General features: G+C 37.6%; 1 protein-coding gene across 3 annotated transcripts in view; it reads left to right on the top strand.

The window, feature by feature from the left end:
- Positions 1-17,150, top strand: part of LOC115780266 (guanine nucleotide-binding protein G(s) subunit alpha-like) — a 41,495-nt gene extending 24,345 nt beyond the window's left edge. For 2 of the 3 annotated variants that reach the window (XM_030729363.1, XM_030729362.1), the window contains 7 exons: positions 9,805-9,859; positions 10,924-10,997; positions 11,265-11,323; positions 11,518-11,638; positions 13,608-13,738; positions 14,021-14,100; positions 14,762-17,150. In XM_030729363.1, the coding sequence (XP_030585223.1) occupies positions 9,805-9,859; positions 10,924-10,997; positions 11,265-11,323; positions 11,518-11,638; positions 13,608-13,738; positions 14,021-14,100; positions 14,762-14,908 (667 nt within the window). In that variant the 3' untranslated portion in view covers positions 14,909-17,150. The remainder of the gene's footprint in view (positions 1-9,804; positions 9,860-10,923; positions 10,998-11,264; positions 11,324-11,517; positions 11,639-13,607; positions 13,739-14,020; positions 14,101-14,761) is intronic. The other variant, XM_030729364.1, reaches the window with a different exon arrangement.
- Positions 17,151-18,446: the final 1,296 nt, after the last annotated feature.

The raw sequence follows: 18,446 nt of genomic DNA on the forward strand, positions 1-18,446 counted from the left end.
CAAGGCAGATGACTCTGTATACTCAATTTGTCAGACTTTTACCTTTTTTTTTTTTGTTTGTTTTGTGTGTGTGTCTCATCCTGGTCTTGAACCAGGGATTTTTCACTTTAGGATTGATGTCACAAGTTGACCACGTTCCAATACTAGCAGTCCAAAAACTCATTTTGTTTTGCCAAGGTAGAGTCATCCAGCCATCACTAGCATTACTTGGAGGACAATTTAGTACCTGTTTGGTTTTTTTTGTTTGTTTTGTTTTGCTCTTAAAAACATATAGAGCCTGGTTGTTTCTCTGCGTACGGCTTATTCAGCAAGTCACAAATACATAGCAGTGGTAGTACAGACAGCACTTCCTACAATTTTACTGTTCCTACTATCTTGGATTGCGAAGTTGGGGTTGGTGTGTCTTCTCTGAATTTCCGAGTGGGAAGTCCAACTTGAGGGGGCGTTCAAGTTGAAAATTCCACCCGGTATTTTGGGATTTCTGACTTTCCACTTCAAATGGAACCCAGCATTATTCATGTAGAGGATGACCTATTTAAATATAGCCTAATTTGCAGTTAGATTTAGTAATAAGAATTTATTTTATCATAAGCTATTATCATAAATTTTCAGTATGGTGGGTACTAAACTATAAATATTTATTATATTATTGTTTAAAAAAAAGACTTGTATGACCCTCTTCTAAAGATGGATTTGACATGTATATGACAGCTATTCAGCCTTTCATGGAGTTAAAAACTGTTGGGAGTCTAAGATCTGGATTTAAGACTTTTTTGGCTGGGGGAGGGGATACTTGTTTTTTTTCTGATGGTCTTAATTTCCCAAATAATATGTCATACCAATGCAGGGTTAAAACATTTACTTTCTTTCTTATATTTTAACAAACACATGGTACCGTGTGTGGCGTAAACGGTGTGTAGACTGCAGTGAGACGGACTTCTCTTCACTACGTTTTCTACACACAGTTGTAACTTTATAACACAATTAAAAACCCACAACTGACTGTCTTTAACAGGCCAATTACCATGGCACTCAACAGATTGTGAAACAATTTGTCACGCTAGTAATTGTACATTTATAAAATTATATGGCCTAAAAGCATGCTGGGTAAAGCTAGCTATCTGGACAGGTAGCATGATGGTGTTGAGGAGGCACTGTGGTTACAGGATATTCAAGAAGGGGGGGGACTATATATATATATATATATATATATATATATATATATATATATATATATATATATGCCTGTGCTAAAGATTTAATATTTATTTCAGTATTATTTATTTGTTATCTCAGATAATCTAGAGTTAGAATTAAATGTTTTATCTTGGTTATGTGGTTTTGTTTTATTTATTTAAAAAATTATTTTATGATGACATGCAGATATATTTTGTATATTCTTGACAGCAGAATAAACTTGTGAAGATCTAGGCGTAGAAAAAAAGTGAAGCATGACAAAATATTGCCCCATTGCTCAAAAAAAATATTCCAATACTTTTTCAGTAATCAATTTCAAATTTTTTCATTAGAATTTATGACTTAAATCTCTGTAAATCAAATTTTTTTCTGCAATAATTTGCCTTATTAATTTAATCCTTAAACATACCTTGATTGTAAATCAAGTTAAATCCTGTGGATATATTTTTTTTTTACAAAGACTGATTTCTAATACATCTCTGAAATACACATCTTTTATTTTCTTTTATTTCTTTTTTTTTTTTTATGGATTATTAAAGTCACGTTCTTAGTTGTAGCTTCTTGTCATCACAGTAAAACATCTAAAGGTTACACCTTTTTTAGGTTTTGTAAGAATTTGAAATGTGGGTGTTAAGCAGATTTTATCTTCGGACAGAGCCAGATATGCTTCTGAGCCAAGTGGCAGCTTGCTTTTTGTCTGCTATGCAGTGGCATCACTCCATCCCTAAAAAACAAATTCTGAGATGTTCCTTTAAATGAGAAGCAGAAAGTTGCTTGTACATGTGGCCTAAAGAAAGAAAATAAATGCAAACATGTGGCCTAAAGGAAATTATGGAAAACCAAGCCAATCACGAGATGTTTCTGACCAGTTGCAGACGATTACATATTTGGAAACAGTGAACAAAGCTGTACAGAAGGAGTCTGTTCATACTGTTAGAACGTGTCCTTTGCGAGCTTTACACAAATCTTAACTTTAGTGGATTTTTTTGAAAATGTAATGAATCATTTTGTATTTGTTTATGATGATTGTTGTTGCTTTTTCCTGTAAGCTGTAGTCCTCACTGTGAGGAAGAGACTGGAAATCATTCTTTTAGCTGCAAAGCAACATCGGGCTTGACTTAAACAATTGCTTTCCTAACTTTGAAAAAAATGTAACCAATTATACATCCAAGAATATAAATGAACAGAACTGGTATTTATTAGTACAAGAATTAAAAAAAAAAAAAAACTATTAATTTAATTTATTTGTGGGGGTCTCTTTTTGTCTATATCAAACCCTGCTGTCATTTACACTGTTTACCTTCCCTCAGTCTTACTGTCTCACCTCCTCACACACCTTCTGTGGGGAGTGGAGCTGATAAGAAACAGACAAGTGAAATAATATTAATTGAGTTGATGTTGCCTTACTGCTTTGGTTCTTAAACTATGAAAAATATGATGTGAAACTCATTTGTAAGAATATAATTTTTATAGGGAAAGAAAACAAGAGTGTGCTGAGCCAAAATTCAACTGGCATTCTTTTTTGTTTGATTGATTTTAAAAAAAAGTATTGGGTATGGAGCATAAACATTTCTGCAGGCACTCCAGAAAAAAGTTTGAGAAACACTGTAAGTGCAGTTTTTTTTTTTTTTTTTTTTTTAAATCAATCTCTGCACTTTTGCATCGGAGCTTCTCAGTCATGTTGACACATTGCCAACAAGGTCCGATCCAGCCTTCTGAATCAGGACCAGACCAATATCTTATCCATGTACTGGTGTAGTGTGTCTCCATTTTTATGGCAGATGTGGCCTTTGTAACACAGTAACGTCTGCTCAGGACCGGTAGGCATCACTTTCTAAGGCCCTGGGTACCTCTTTAATGTTTTTCAAAATGCAGGGTTTTCCCATTTATATAAATCTCACAACTGTGTCACACAACTCGTAATGTAAAAATGTTGGAGGAGCTTGTTGCACATGGGAGATGTTTGCCTTGTAACATTTTTCTGAAAGAGTACATTTTTTGCTAGAAACAAGATGACCAAGTAGATTTGTTGTCTAAACCTCAGCATGTAGTTTTAGTGCTTAATCGAAGCCAAAAAAAAGGAAGCAAAAGAAAATTCAACACCCTGCCTGCCTCCTAATGTGGACATTTATTTTTTTGTTTTTTTTGTTGTTGTTCTGTTATAAAATGATGCATCATTTTATAACAGAGCAAAAACAACAAAATAAGATTAGAAGGGGTTCCTCACCAAGTGTTAATATATGACGTGTCAGGAGTTTTTACAGACTTTTATTTTGAAGGACTCTTCCAAAACTAAGTTTTATGAAGTACAGTTGTGCTTTATGCAATATAAAATACAAAATATAGCCAAAAAAACCCCAAAAACCTGAGCTAAATGGAGAGTGATTAGAATCTGAAACACAAGCCCAAATGAAATGCTGATGTTGCCTTGTTCATGTCATCTTAAAAAGGGATAAGGTAATAATGTAATGTATAAATATATTATTTTAATAGTTATTATGTAGATAGAGGGGAATTTAGGGGGGGAAAAAAGTATTTTTCTAAAAAATTAATTGTGTCATCTACATTGTAAAATAAATAATAATAATGAATAAGCTGGCACAGAGTAGGTGATGCCATAGATTTGCAACCCAAGATGTACTGGATGTTAGGTGTTTAATCTTTTCTTTTTATATTTATATATATATATATATATATATATATATATTTCAATTAATATATTTCAACATTTCAATTAATTATCAAGCAGAAATGTCAGTAATTCATTGGTTTCTTCTCAAACATGAGTGTGTCATTAAGAGATGTTTGTGTGAGTTTGCGTTGCCTGGCTGTGACAACAGCTGAGTTACCAGCATGTCTATTAACTGTCGATTCTTTGAAATCTTGCCCCAGCGATAATGTGCCAGAGACCCCTAGATTACTTCTCCGGCATCCTCCTCCTCTCCCCTCTCTTCACCCCTCCCCTCCCCTGTCCTTCCTCTCCTCTCTGTCTCTTCGTGATGTGAAGTGGTGTTTCTGCAGGGACAGAAAATGGCTGGGATCTGGTCTCTGACTCATCCTGAGGAAGGAGGGAGGGGGAATGAGGGATGGGGGCAAAGACAAACTGATTTTTTTGTGTTTTGATGGGGGTGATGGTGTCACTGTGTGTTATCCTGAATATGTTTAGGTGAAATATCCAGGTACGTGCAAGCTGCAGATGCTAAATGTGTAGATGTGTTCGGAGACAGACAGACAGACAGGCTGTGGGAAACTTTGCTGCTGTTGCTGTAATCTCACTGTCTTGTGATTTTCTGAATACTGTTTAAACGGCCTGTGTGCTCAGTCCTGTTTACTCTGTTTTTCCTTTTTTATTCTTTGTCTTTCTTTCATTCAGTTTTTTTTTCTTTCTGGCTTTACTGTACAGGCCTTGTAATTTTGTTTCTGTTTTTTCTTTCACTTTATTGTCTAGTTCTTTGGGTTTCTTTTTCTTTTTTTTTTGCCTCATTTAATGTTTCTTCATGACTATTTTCTTGACTTCTTTTTTGTTTTATGCTCTTCCTTTTTCTTTCTTTCTGATCCTTTGTTCATCCCTTAATTTTCTTTATTGTCTCAGGTTTTGTTACAGATTTGTAATTGCGCTTCCTTTACTTTTGTCTCTCTCTCTTTATTTTTTCTCTAAACTTTCCATTCATTTATTAATGTTTCATTTTCCTATTCTGTTTTAGATTTTTTGTTTTGTTTTGCAGCCGTACTCTTTGGTTCTTCTTTCGCTCTCTTTTTATCTTTGTTTCACTCTGTTCTCATCTCCTCCTACCTTTCCTACGCTCATAATCTGTTCATTTTTCTGCCTGTTTTCCTCGTGTGTTAGTTCTTTAATTGTCTTCCTTCTTTCCTAGTTCTTTTCTTCTCTTGTACTTTTCCCTCTGCTTTCTCTAACCCACTCCATTCCCTGCATTTCTCTCTCTCTGTCTCTTTGTTGCTCACTCCATTCCTCTCTGTCTCTCTCCCTCCTTCTTCTGTCTTTCTTCCTTTCTTTTCCTCCCCTCTCTCTGTCTGTCTCTCCCTCTTTCTGGCCTCTCTCCAGCAGCACAAGATTTGGAGCCGATTGTCTATTTATAGCCCCTGTGGTTCTGTCACCATGACAACCAAGCTGGAGGCCAGGGCGCCAGGGAGCTATTTTTGGAGCAGCTCTGTAATGTCAGACATAGCCTTTTCTCTCTTTCTTTCCTCCTCTCCCTCTCTCCCCTGGATGTGGTGTGTGTTTGATTAAGGATCGGCCGGCGAAGCCTTTGGTTTGGTCGGCTCACGGTGTGAAGCGTTAACGTACAAAGAATCAGTAAGCCCCTCAAATCTCGCTCAGTCGTACCCCCATCCACCCACCCACCGCCCCACCACCACCTTGAAGAAGCACCAAGACCATTTTTTGACTGGACTCGGCGCTTCGGAGGCTCGTAAAGATTCAGTTTTTCTCTTGCGCTGCTGAGACTGATTTAAGCCGTCTGAAGTGCCACATCAGTGTTTACGCTGAATTTTGCAGCAACAGTTAAAGATACATTTTAAGCCCTGTCAGTTATAAAGAAATACTAAACTAAAATGTTTATTTGTTTTGTTTAGTTTTTTGCTGAAATTGAATACATTATAAGTATTGCCTCATAACATTGTCAATTGACACTGAACAATTTTGAAATCTGTTTATGTATTAAATTCATTTTAAAACGGTAAATTAATCTTACACACACACACACACACACACACACACATATATATATATATATATATAATATAGCTATTAACTAAATTCTAATTTTATTTACACAGCATAAACAGTTTACCCATTTTATTTTGAGCTTTTTAATCAGTTTAACTGGCTTTGTATTGTCACGAAAATGTGCTTTTGCTTCATTAAAGTTTTTGACAGTCTTTATTTATTGATAAAGAAATGGTGGCTGAACTTTTGAAAACTTGCTTAGACATAAATAGATTTGAGCAGATGTGGAAAGAGGCACTTTTTAGGGACGCAATCCTGCTCGCTGACTTTGTGTGTGTGTGTGTCACACAGCCGATCAGCAGAGTTGCTCAGAGGCAATGGGACAAAGTTTTTCAGATGTCGTGTTTGTATCATGTTGTACTATAAACCCTGATGTGAGTTAAAATACTTGAATAATAAATTTTATTAGTTATCACACTTGGCTTTTTTTTTTTATTTTTAAACACATGACATTTCATAACTGTTTCTCATACAAAGGTCATTTTAAATTAAAGCATCATGATCTGAAAATTTAACTCTAAAAACTTATAAAAACCAGCTCAAAGTCTTGAGTTTGGCATGTTTTTATTTTATTAAATGGAGCTGATAATTCAGAATGTTTTCCTGACCAGCTCCGTGTGTGCAGGCCCGACGAGTCAACATAGTTGTGCGGCTCAGACTAATCCTGAGTAGAGATGAGGATGTATGAAAGCTCATAATCTGAGTAATCCTTTGTCCTAATACTGCCACTTTTACAAGATAAATAATTTATGGAAGTGTTATCAGCTTTTGGGACGGTGCACTGCTGCTGTTAAGGTTTTACAGCATATATGAAGATCTGTGATTATTGTGAGAATTAAAATAAAACAAAAAAAACAATAATTTAAACCATTTTGAACTGCATCAGGTTCAACGTTACACATGCAAAGGGGTTCCAGTTAAAAGATCTTTTCATAGCTTTCATTATTGTAACAATAAAATCAACAATTTTTAAAAATTTTTAAACCAACATTTTGAGTGAAGTTAAGCATTAAGTGATTTTTTTTTTTTTTTAATTTAACAAGCATATTTAAATATTCCTCAGAGTTGTTTGTGTAGCAGTCAAACAACAAATCCAAATAAAGATTTCAAATACAACATTTTAAAATATGTAAATAGTAATCATTTTTTTGGTTTTTCCATAATCGTGACCTACATTTATTGCGCTTGCAAAAAATAATACAAAGCAAAAAGTAGATGGAATATTATCTTTTCTTGTAAATACTGGGCTATTTTCAGTCACCAGACAAGTGCTCTGTGTATATTTCTAGAGGTTAAGTCAGCCTGTCTGCTACCCCAGAATAACCCTGACAGGTTATACATAACACCGTAGACCTCTCTGTTACTGGGGCAGCCACTATTATTTAGTTCAGCTTAGTAGGCATGGTTATTATTGTCACTTCTCCTATAAATAGGGTGAAGGGCTAAAAATTGAGCAGTGTGTTTGTCCTGGGTGTGTTGATGCCGTTGACCAGAGCTGTAGATACACAAGAGTTTGGCAGATGTCGGTGGCAGACATGTTAACTCTGTCACTGTTAGAGCTGTAGCCTTCAGAATCACTCACATCCAGAATTTAAAATTTTTTTCCTTAAGGGGTGGTCACTAGGTCTAATGATATGGGAGGTTAAAGTTTGCCTCAGAGGTGCTGATCTGTGGAAGCACCTGAGCCACTTGGCCCCTGCAGAGAGCTGGTTGTACCGGACCAGTTGGCTGCTTTAATAGCGGCTTTGTGTGTTTTACATGAAAATCTGTGTCAGTGTGCATTTGTGCAGAGAAATGCACACGGGCGACTCTTTGTTCTACCAACCATTTCTCCTCCCTCTTCTTCCTGGCTCAGTGGGCTTTTTGTCCATCTGTCCAGCACTGTAGCTTCTGCAGACCCAGCCCCCCTGTTCCTCTCAGTGTGTTACCTGCAGCCCTTCTGTCACATTTCACCCCTGCTTGCAACATTCCTAGTTCTCTCAGAGGGGGCTACATACCTGTTCTCTGAGAGGCAGCTGCAAGCCAACATCTTGCCTTGCTAGTTGTAAGAATAGAGTGCAGACAATTAGTCATAGCAGACAGCCGGGCAGGCCGAGGAACAGAGTGGGAACATAGTATGTTAGCAGCCACTCTGTAACAAGCAATCAGGGATTGCTTTAAGCATTTTTGGTTGGTGAAGCTTTGGAGAATTTTTTTTTTTTTAATTGGTTAGAGGAAGTTGCAGGCACTGCATAGACACAAGAGTTCATTAATTGGCATGAACTCTTTTTTTTGGGGGGTGAGAATGTTACACCCTAATACTACTGTACTAGAACTCTTTTAAAGTGGTTAATGCCTATTACCATTTTCCCCTGACGAGCATGCTTCAACTAGGCATTAACCACTCTTTTAAAGTGGTTAATGCCTAGTTAAAGCATGCTCGTCAGGGGAAAATGGTAATATTTAAAGATCATTCAGGTAAAGTGGAAATGCATCAGAATAATGCACCAATTCAAACAAGTACATTTAAGCTATTTCTTGTTTTATTTTAACAATTTACAGATGGCTATGGGGGTAATTTGCAAGTTGTTTAAAAAAAAAAATAGTTTAGGCAAGTAAATAAATGCAGTCCAGACTGTTTTGCATTCAGTCTGTCCTGCCACCAACCACAAACCTGACTATTGTCTTTCTGTCTCTCTCCAAAAAAACCTCACATTGGATTTCAAGCTATTTCTGTAGACCTTCCTATAACAAATGCTGGGGACCCCTGTAATTATGTGTGCTGAATTTTGGTTCAATTCAATATTTACTTGAAATCTTACTGTTTAAAATAATGTGGTAACACACGACACAGGGCAAAAGTTTTCTATGTAAATTTTTAAGTTTGGGAGCCAATCGGTGATTGAAACATTTCTATGATATTAATACTGTGATTGATAGAAGTCATCGTAAGTTTTCTGGCTCTGTAGATGTGCCGTTTCTTCACCTTTTTAAGATGAATTGTTGTAGGAAAGTCTGCAGCACTTTTGCTCGATCAGTGCAGGCGAGTGTGACACTTAGTATAGTTGCCACTGCTGCTTAAAGATAATCACCAAATTCCTTTCAGTGTAGCAGAACTGGCCTCAGTTCAGCCCACTTCTCTTTCCATGCCACAGCTGAGCAACTCTCCTTTAATAATGTTTCCTCTTTACATCTGAAAGTGCTGTCAGGACAGCTTGGATCTTTAATTTGCCCCTTCATTTTATTTTATTTACATACACGTGTAGTGGCTCGAAGACAGATGATAAGGAAGTTTCTCCACCCCCCCTCCTGTTAAATGTAGACAAATGTCTTTATCCTGGTGTACATGTACATGACTGGTACTCATATAGAAGTGTCCTTGGTCCTGACGTTGTGTAGCAGCAGCCAACCCTGATAGTCATCAGGAAAACATCAGGGCGCCTCACGCACCTTGAAAGCAGGCACCAGTTCAGACAGACTATTAACATACATTTGGGTAGGCGCTCTTCAAAATGTGAAGGCCTGCATACCCACCCACGCACATATACACTGCCACATGCGCGTGTGTGCACACTCACACACACACTCTTCTCCTGTGTGCAAGTACTACTACAGCGGCTCCATTGACGAGGCTTCTTTAGTCTGACAGAGCCAAGGGCTGCTGGTGACTCAGACTGGCTACCTCTGATCTCACTATGAATTAAAATGTACGCCCCCTTGTGGCTGTTCATAGACTGCCGTCCTCCATCTTTCTGAAGCGCTCACTACTGTGCAGGGGAGCATTACTTTGTGTTTTTGGGGCCAAACTTTTATTGTAATATTATGATGTTCTTGTAGGATACCAGCTGAGATTTAATCATTTTTTTCTGTTGCCTTTGCAGCTTCTTAGACCGGATTGATGTGGTCAGGCAGAATGATTACACACCCACCGATCAGGTGAGATGGTCAACACTCAAACACCATAGTTATAATAGCTTTTATTGTTTTTATGTAGTTTTAACTTTCCAGTTTCTTGCTTACAGTTTTTGCTTTAGTTTTATAAGTTCCCAATATCCTTTGTTGCTTTTCATTTTTTCTGAACTCTTCTTGTTTATTTTGACTGATTTTTTTTTTTTTTTAATTATTGGTTTATTTTATTTTATTTTTTTAGAGACAGCTTTTGCTTATTTTTTTTAAATGGTTATTTTTTAGTTTGATGTAGTTTCAGTATTAGTATGTGATGCGCAAATGGAGTTCAATAGTTCAAAATAGGTATTAAAATGCAATTTTGAAAGGGAGTTAGCTCATGTCATGTAGACATCCCAGTCACAGTTAAATATGCACAAAAGTCTCCTCAGGCCTCTTAATGTTGCAAATAGTAGCTTTAGTTTTTAGTTTTAGAACCAACAATACAAAACCTGCCAGACATTTGCATTTTTATTTTCAGGGAACTCAAATAACAATGCAATAACATGCTAGGTGTTTATATACACACTTCCATAACTGGCATTAAATCCAGTAAAATTAGTGCAGCAGGAAATGGGAATTTGGAAAGATTAAAAATAAAATGCATGTGGCTTTGCTCTTTTGATTTTATTTTGTTAGTCAGATAAAACTGTGAATTTTATTGTTTGACAATAAATAATAAATATATCAACTAATCAGCAAGCAATATTTATTAAAAGCTGTTATTATTGGCTGTGCCTAAATAAAAAAGTGACTTGGAAATGCTGTTATACCTTGTCTGTATATGCGCAGCTTCTTTTTGAGTTATTTTATTCATGGCCTATTTGAATAGGAAAAAGTGGGTAACATGAACTGTGCCACATACCACAGCATTTACATTTATTTGCAATGCCTGTGTCTAGATTGACTTTCAGAACACACAAGTCTGTAATCTTTATTTATTTTTTATTTAGTTCCCAGAAGACAAGTTCTTGCTCATTCTCTGCCATTTTATGCTCCATTTTCCAGTTGTTCTTCCTAATCCTCCTTTTATTTATTTATTTTTTTCTTCTTAGGACCTGCTGAGATGCAGAGTACTGACATCTGGGATCTTTGAGACAAAATTTCAAATAGACAAAGTCAATTTCCAGTGAGTACCCACAAAATTTATTTAGCATTTATTTATTGTTTGATAAAGTGAAAGTCAAAACAAAAATCCTTTGACTTTCCAGAATATGGAAAAAGAACAAAAGGATTTATGTGCCCCCCCCCCCCCCCCAAAATGTTTAGCCTTTTTATCTGACTCAGTAGAGCTTGATTCATCCCATCCTCCTTTTATTTTCATGTCTTTACTTTTTTTTTTTTTTTTTTTTAAAAAGCATAAGTATAAAATTTTTTAACTTCCTTTGTCTCACAGTATGTTCGACGTTGGAGGTCAGAGGGATGAACGCCGAAAATGGATCCAGTGTTTTAATGGTAGGATGTTTGACACTTGGATCACATTGTTATTGTGATGAACTTGAAAAATTTAACTGGTTTGAAGCATGTCCATTCATTTAAATTCCAAGCTCGATCTAGCTAGCTAGCTAGCTAGCTAGCTATATATCTATCTATCTTTTTGTAGTTCATATTTGGTTTCCTAATCCTGCTCTACACCGTGTGTGCCGTAGATGTGACAGCTATCATTTTTGTGGTGGCAAGTAGCAGCTACAACATGGTGATCAGAGAAGACAATCAGACTAACAGACTACAGGAAGCCCTCAATCTTTTCAAGAACATTTGGAACAACAGGTCAGAGATCCTCGATTTTTCTTTTCAGGATATGTTTCAGGTTTTGTGTGTGTGTGTGTGTGTGTGTGTGTGTGTGTGTGTGTGTGTGTGTGTGTGTGTGTGTGTGTGTGTGTGTGTGTGTGTTTATTTGAAGTTGAGGAGACAAAAAGAGGGCTATAAAAGCAAACAAATGTTCCTTAAAAATTTCTATACATTCAAAAACCTAACGAGTGGGAATGCATCACTGTCCTGGAGCCAGATAAGATTAAAAAATAAATAAAAATCTTAAATGTGTTTTTTTTTTCCTGTCCAAAATAACAAGGATTGTGTAAAACCCATCGTGTACAACCTCCAGTTGAGTGTCACCTCTAACATATTGTGCAAACCGGCACACTAAGCTTTCAGCGTGGGCTGATGCACTGCCTTATTATGATTAATATCACTCTCCTATAAAATACTGTTTAGGGTACCACAACTTCTTCTGGATTGTTTCTTCTCCTGGTGTTTTGGGCCATGTTGTGGCTTTTTATACCATCTTTTTAATAATGTTCTATTTTCAACCCGATTTAATTTTGTATTTGGTTCAATTAAAATTTAAGGGAGTTGTTTTAACTCAGCTGGTTGGGCCTTTGGGGAAATTGTGTGAAACAAAGTTTAAGGAGTATGGTTTATGTAGGGAAAAGAAGAAAACAGGATTTTTGTGATGGTACTTTTGGACTCAAGGAACTTCCTCATAGGTGCAGTAAGCATTGGAGGTAGTAGTTGGCCTTCATCAAGCAAAGAAAACAACCAAGAATACTGTTGAAACTGCTAAAACTGGATTAAGAACTGTCCAACGTATTACTAAAACCTGGAAGGATAGTGGTGAACCATTATCTTGAATGATTGTGATCAGAGGTTAGTTACATTTTTTTTGGTGAAATCAAATTGTAAATAAAATCAACAGTGGAACTCATGGCTATGTTTAATAGTGAAAGCAAGAGCATTTCCACACACACAATGCACCGTGATTTTAAGGGATTGAGACTAAATGCCTGTGTAGCCTTAACAAAAGCACTTATCAGTGAGGCTAACTGGGAGGGGAAAAGGTTTTAGTTTGCTAGGGAGCATAAAGATTAGAGTATGGGACAATGGAAAAAAATCATGTGGTCTGATGAGTCCACATTTACCCTGTTCTAGAGTGATGGGTGCATGAGAGTAAGAAGAGAGGCGGATGAAGTGATGCACCCATCATGCCAAGTGCCTGTTGGTCAGCTGACTACCTGAATGTACTGAATGACCAAGTTTTTCCATCACTTGATTTTTTTTTTTTTCCTTCCCTGATGGCACAAACCATGTTCCATGATAACAATGCCAGGATTGATTGCACTCAAATTGTTAAAGATTGGTTCAGGGAGCATGAGACATCAATGACCACCACAGAGTCCTAACCTTAACCCAACTAAGAATAGTTGAGATGCGCAGGAGAAGACTTTTTCCGCAGCGGTCCAACTCTTCCACCATCAATACAAAAGTGCTAAATTAATGCAATTCCTGACAAAACTGCATGTTGTGACTCTGCATATATCATCAAAGCTAAAGGTAGGCAAACAAAATATTAGTCTGTGACATTTTTGTCTTTTTATCCCTAAATACAAAATATGGTGACACTTTAAAGTGCTGTATATGTTTGGGGGAGCAAATCCCTGGAAATCCAAAAATATAAAGTTTCTGCTTCAGGGTGTATATGTAGAGGGATGAAGCTCTGGCTGGATACTTTGTCCTCCTTTGACTCTTCATCCCATGTGGGAGCGTGAACTGTTTATAGCAGAAGCTCAAAGACCTTTTCAACCCAGAACTCCAGAGAGTAAATTATTCCTGTGTTCTTCAGCCAAGGCCTGTTAAAATATCATTTCAACTTGGAAAAACAGCGACTGTCCAACAACAGGCCTGCGACGTGTTTTGGGTCTGAAACTAACCCAGCACTGAACTTGCCCATTTCCCTCCACAGGTGGCTACGGACCATTTCTGTAATCCTCTTCCTGAACAAACAGGACCTGCTCGCTGAGAAGGTTTTGGCAGGAAAATCTAAAATTGAGGAGTATTTCCCAGAGTTTGCACGCTACACTACACCTGATGATGGTAAGGCTGGCTCTCTTGAGAATTCAACTTGCTGTCAATCATTAGGGATTCTTTTTCTTCTCATTTTTTTCCTTTTCCAATCATTTCTCCCTGACGAAATGCAGTAACATGTCAGTGCACTGGGCTTACATGTTAAGGTTTATTTTCTCTTAAGCACGGTAGTAAACTTTTGGTTGTCTTTACCAGTTTAACTCTGATGTGGTTTATTTTGTAGAAACATTGCTGTACTGTCTGACTGTTTAATGCCCAGGTGAATGTGACCAGATTTCTTCTTCCAAACAGCAATACCCGAGCCAGGAGAAGATCCCCGTGTTACCAGGGCAAAGTACTTCATACGGGATGAGTTTCTGGTGGGCAGACATGTAAAGCCTGTTTTACCTGTTCAAATTCAGTTTCCCTGCTCTTTTCTTTATGATATATAAGACTATATGAGGTATGAGTTCCTTTTGAGGTCGATTTACATGGGATGCAGTTTCCAAATTGGCTTTCACTCCAGTCAGCATCTCTCCTCTCTTTGACACCATCAGTGTCATAGTTTCTGTTTTTGTGAGCATTTGAGGGACCTCTTGGGTCCCAGTGATGTAAATTTTGTCATCAGAACGAGGCTCCATGTCCTCAATTTAACTCGGTCCAGACACTACAGTACATCAACTGTCTGTGTCCATGTACCTGCAGGCAAGCATTAATGTCTGGCATTGGAGAAGGTTTTTTTTCCATTTTTTTCAGTGTAGTTGTTAGAATAATAAATATAAAAGAACTATGAGATATAATAGAAGAAATATTTAAAAAGTTCATCTAATAAAAAAGTTTTGAAAACCTGATTTTTGCCTTGACATTCATGTCCATAATTAGTGAATGCAAACTTTAGATATTAAGAATTATGACAGTTGAATAGTTATTATATAGACTATTCCCTTCTATATAATAAAAAGTGGTAGACAAGTTTAGATCAGCGTTACTAAGAGAGGACTGTCATCATCACTAACTAGTCTTTATGTCTGTGATTTCGTTTTCTTTTCTCAGAGGATCAGCACAGCCAGCGGGGACGGCCGGCATTACTGTTACCCCCACTTCACCTGTGCGGTCGACACAGAAAACATCCGCCGCGTCTTCAATGACTGTCGCGACATCATACAGAGAATGCACCTACGGCAGTACGAGCTCTTGTGATTGGCAGCGATGTCCGATCCTACTTAACTACCTACCAACCTACCTGTCTACCCCCCAATGACCAGTTAACCAATCACTCATCCACTTCCACCGACTTCACCTAACATCCGAGCAAGGGACTGATGCCTGCCCTCCCCTCCACTCCGCTACAGCTTCTCCCGGTAAATGCAACTGCAGAAAAACTGAACAGCGGAAAGACTCTTTTCAAAACAAAGGAAACACCGTTACGGATACACCAACATCAGCAACTATCAGCCTGGACTGACTGCTGTACTCAGCTACTCTTTGACCCAGGAAAGAGGGTCAGGACTGGAATCCCTGAGTGTAGGCGAACTTTCCTTTCAGCTCTCTCTAGGATAAATGAGAACGCACACTCACAGGTACACACACACACACACACGACAAAATAAGACATTAGCAGTGAAACACACATACACTCAAATATCCTTTTAAAAGTCAAGTCCTACTGCTTTCCAAAGTTGGCAGAGGCTCAAATAAATAATGCATTCTGAGAGAGACCAGTTTATTCACCTTGTGCTGAAGAGGAAGGAAGGAAGAGAAGAGAGCAACGGACACTGAGGGTGGCAAAAAGATACAGAGGAGGGCTGTTTTGTGCCCGGGGATGGACAGATGGACTAATTGACTAATGGCTGCCTTTGGATGTGAGCATGACTCGAACATAAGACCACACGGCTCTTCAAGAAACCAATCGAGGAGGGATGAAGAAAACAACAAAAAAAAATTAATGAAAAAAAAAACAAGATAAATATCATATAATGCATAAATTCATGCATACCAGTGAACTTCATGCAGTGCAAAAAAAATCCAAGCTATATATATAGATATTTATATATGTGTGTATATAAATATGTATATATATATATAGATATATAAATATAAATATTATATATTCCTGTAATAACACAATTCAACTTTTAAGTTTTTGTTAGTTTTTAACTCATGTTTTGTGTTGGTATACATTGTGTGTGTGTGTGAGATCTGCCTTTGTGCACCATTTAAACCTCCTGACTTAAACACACATACACACACACACACACACACACAAAATATATACATCCTCGCCCCTTTGCTCTTGCTGCTATTTGACAACTATTCAATAGGTGGAAAAATAAAGGAGACATTTTGTTTAACAATGAAACCATGACAACACAAAAGGAAAGCATGAAGCTAAAGAAATGACTTTTCGAGGCTGGATGTGACATGATTATCTGGGAGGACACGCAAACACACTAACATGCGCACACACACCCCTCATCACTCCCCCTCCCCTGTCCACACAATGACCCACCTTCCCCACCCTTTACCTTTCGTCTTGTTCTCTCACCTCTCCCATTCCCACCTCGTCCCCTCCCAGCTTTAAGTACGTCTGTCTTTATTTTACTGCTGGACTATTATTCTTGTACAGACTGTAAAATGTATTATTTTGTACAACTTTATTGAAGAAAAAAAATAACTTGTAGAAGATCCCTGTGCCTTGATCACGACTGTACGTGTAAAAATGAGCTAATATGTAAGTTATGTTTCACTGCGCTGTACAGCTGGATGGGTCTGTCCCACCTCGTCCGGGCTAGCTCACCGCTCCGGGGGGCTGGTTGTGAGGTGAGGGGGGGGGCGGACGGGCGTCGGATCATGGAGGAAGCCTTTCGTCTGTTGCTTAGTTTCCATTTTATTCCCGCATTTATTTGTTTGTTCATTTATTCGTTTTGTTTTTCTCCTCTGCTTCATATGATAGGATTGGGAAAAGAAAAATGGAGAAAGATAATCAGACACACCACTTTAATGCTGTGTAGTGAAAAATACTGAACCCTAACACAAATTTTTTTTTTTCCAGGTTTTATATTTTCTATATGTACTCTACACTTATCTCTGTCTCCCTTGAGAGTTGTCGCCTGGTTCCTTTACTTTCTGTCAGTAATCTGCAAACACTTTCAGAAGGTGGCAGTTTTGGGTGCAATGGGGTGGGTGTTCATTTCTTCTAATTTTTTTTTTCTTTTCTTCCAAGCTTTAACTTTTTTGAAGATGAGGGAAATATCCAGTTGCAAAACATTGCTTGTTTCTACATAAACCAAATTCTTTTTGCTTAAACAAGAGCAAACAGTTGTATTAGTGTTTGGTTTATTCCTAGAATCAGTATATTAGATCAGCATTGCACAAACTGAAGCTGTCACTTTATTGGGTAAACCTGAATTTTTCAGTCTAGCACGTCAGCCACGCAATGAATCCAGTCTGTAATGATTAGGTGTTTTTCATATTTTGTCCACCTTTATTATTATTTTTAATCAATGGTAATGGACTAATATTTAGGATATAGAAAGTGCTTCACAAATTAAAAAAATATATATACACAAAGGTACATATACACTCACTGGCCACTTTATTAGGTTGGACCCCCTTTTGCTTTCAGAACTTCAGAAATTCTTCATGGCATTGATTCAGCAAAGATCTGCAAACATTCCTCAGAGATTTTGGTCCATATTGACGTGATAGCATCACACAGATTTGTCTGCTGCACATCCATGGCGTGAATCTCCCGTTCCAGCACATCTCAGAGGTGCTCTCTTGAATTGAGATCTGGTGACTCTGGAGGCCATTTGAGTACAGTGAACTCAGCATCAGGACAATCAATTCATGAAATGAATCAGTTTAACATGATTTGAACTTTATGACATTGTGCATTATCATCAGAAGATGGGTACACTGAGGTCATAAAGGGATGGACATGGTCAGCAACAATACTCAGACTTTTTAAACAATGCTCTATTGTTTAAAAAAAAGGGGGGGGGGGGGGGGCAAGGCTTGCCAAGAAAATATTCCCCACACCATTATACCACCACCACCAGCCTGAACTGTTCATACAAGCAGGATGGATCCATCTTTTATGATGTTCACACTAAATTCTGATCGTACCAGCGATCAGAATTTACAATCCTTAGCCTCAGTTTCCTGTTCTTGGCTGACAGGAGTTGGCACCCAGTGTGGTCTTCTGCTGCTGCAGCCCACCTGCTTCAAGGTTCAATGTGGTGTGCCTTCAGAGATGTTCTTCTGCATACCTTTGTTGTAACAAGTGGTTATTTGAGTTTCCTTCCTTGCCTTCCTATAAGTTTGAAGAAGTCTGGCCATTCTTCTCTAACCTCTTGCATCAACAAGGCATTTTAACCTAGAGACCATGTCTATATACCTCAATGCATTGATGTTGCCATGTGATTGGCTGGTTAGATATTTGCATTAACGAGCAGTTGAACAGATGTACCTAACAAAGTGGACGGTAAGTGTAGGTAGATACTGAGTTGCCTCTAGCAGAGGCAAAAGTATTAATGTATTAAGTCTCCAAAAATATAAATACAAAACATAAACCAAAACATTCAAATGAAAAGCAAGAAAAATTACAGTAATGTTAATAAAATAAAAACATCATAGTAAAATCATGAAAAGGATATCAATTCTACAAATAGGGGGAAAAAAAGACTAAAAGTGCTGTATGTTCAGTGGATTTGACAGAAACCATGAGGCACCTCAG

Source organism: Archocentrus centrarchus, chromosome 5 (genome assembly GCF_007364275.1).
Source record: "Archocentrus centrarchus isolate MPI-CPG fArcCen1 chromosome 5, fArcCen1, whole genome shotgun sequence".
In the NCBI taxonomy this organism is placed as follows: Eukaryota; Metazoa; Chordata; class Actinopteri; order Cichliformes; family Cichlidae; genus Archocentrus; species Archocentrus centrarchus.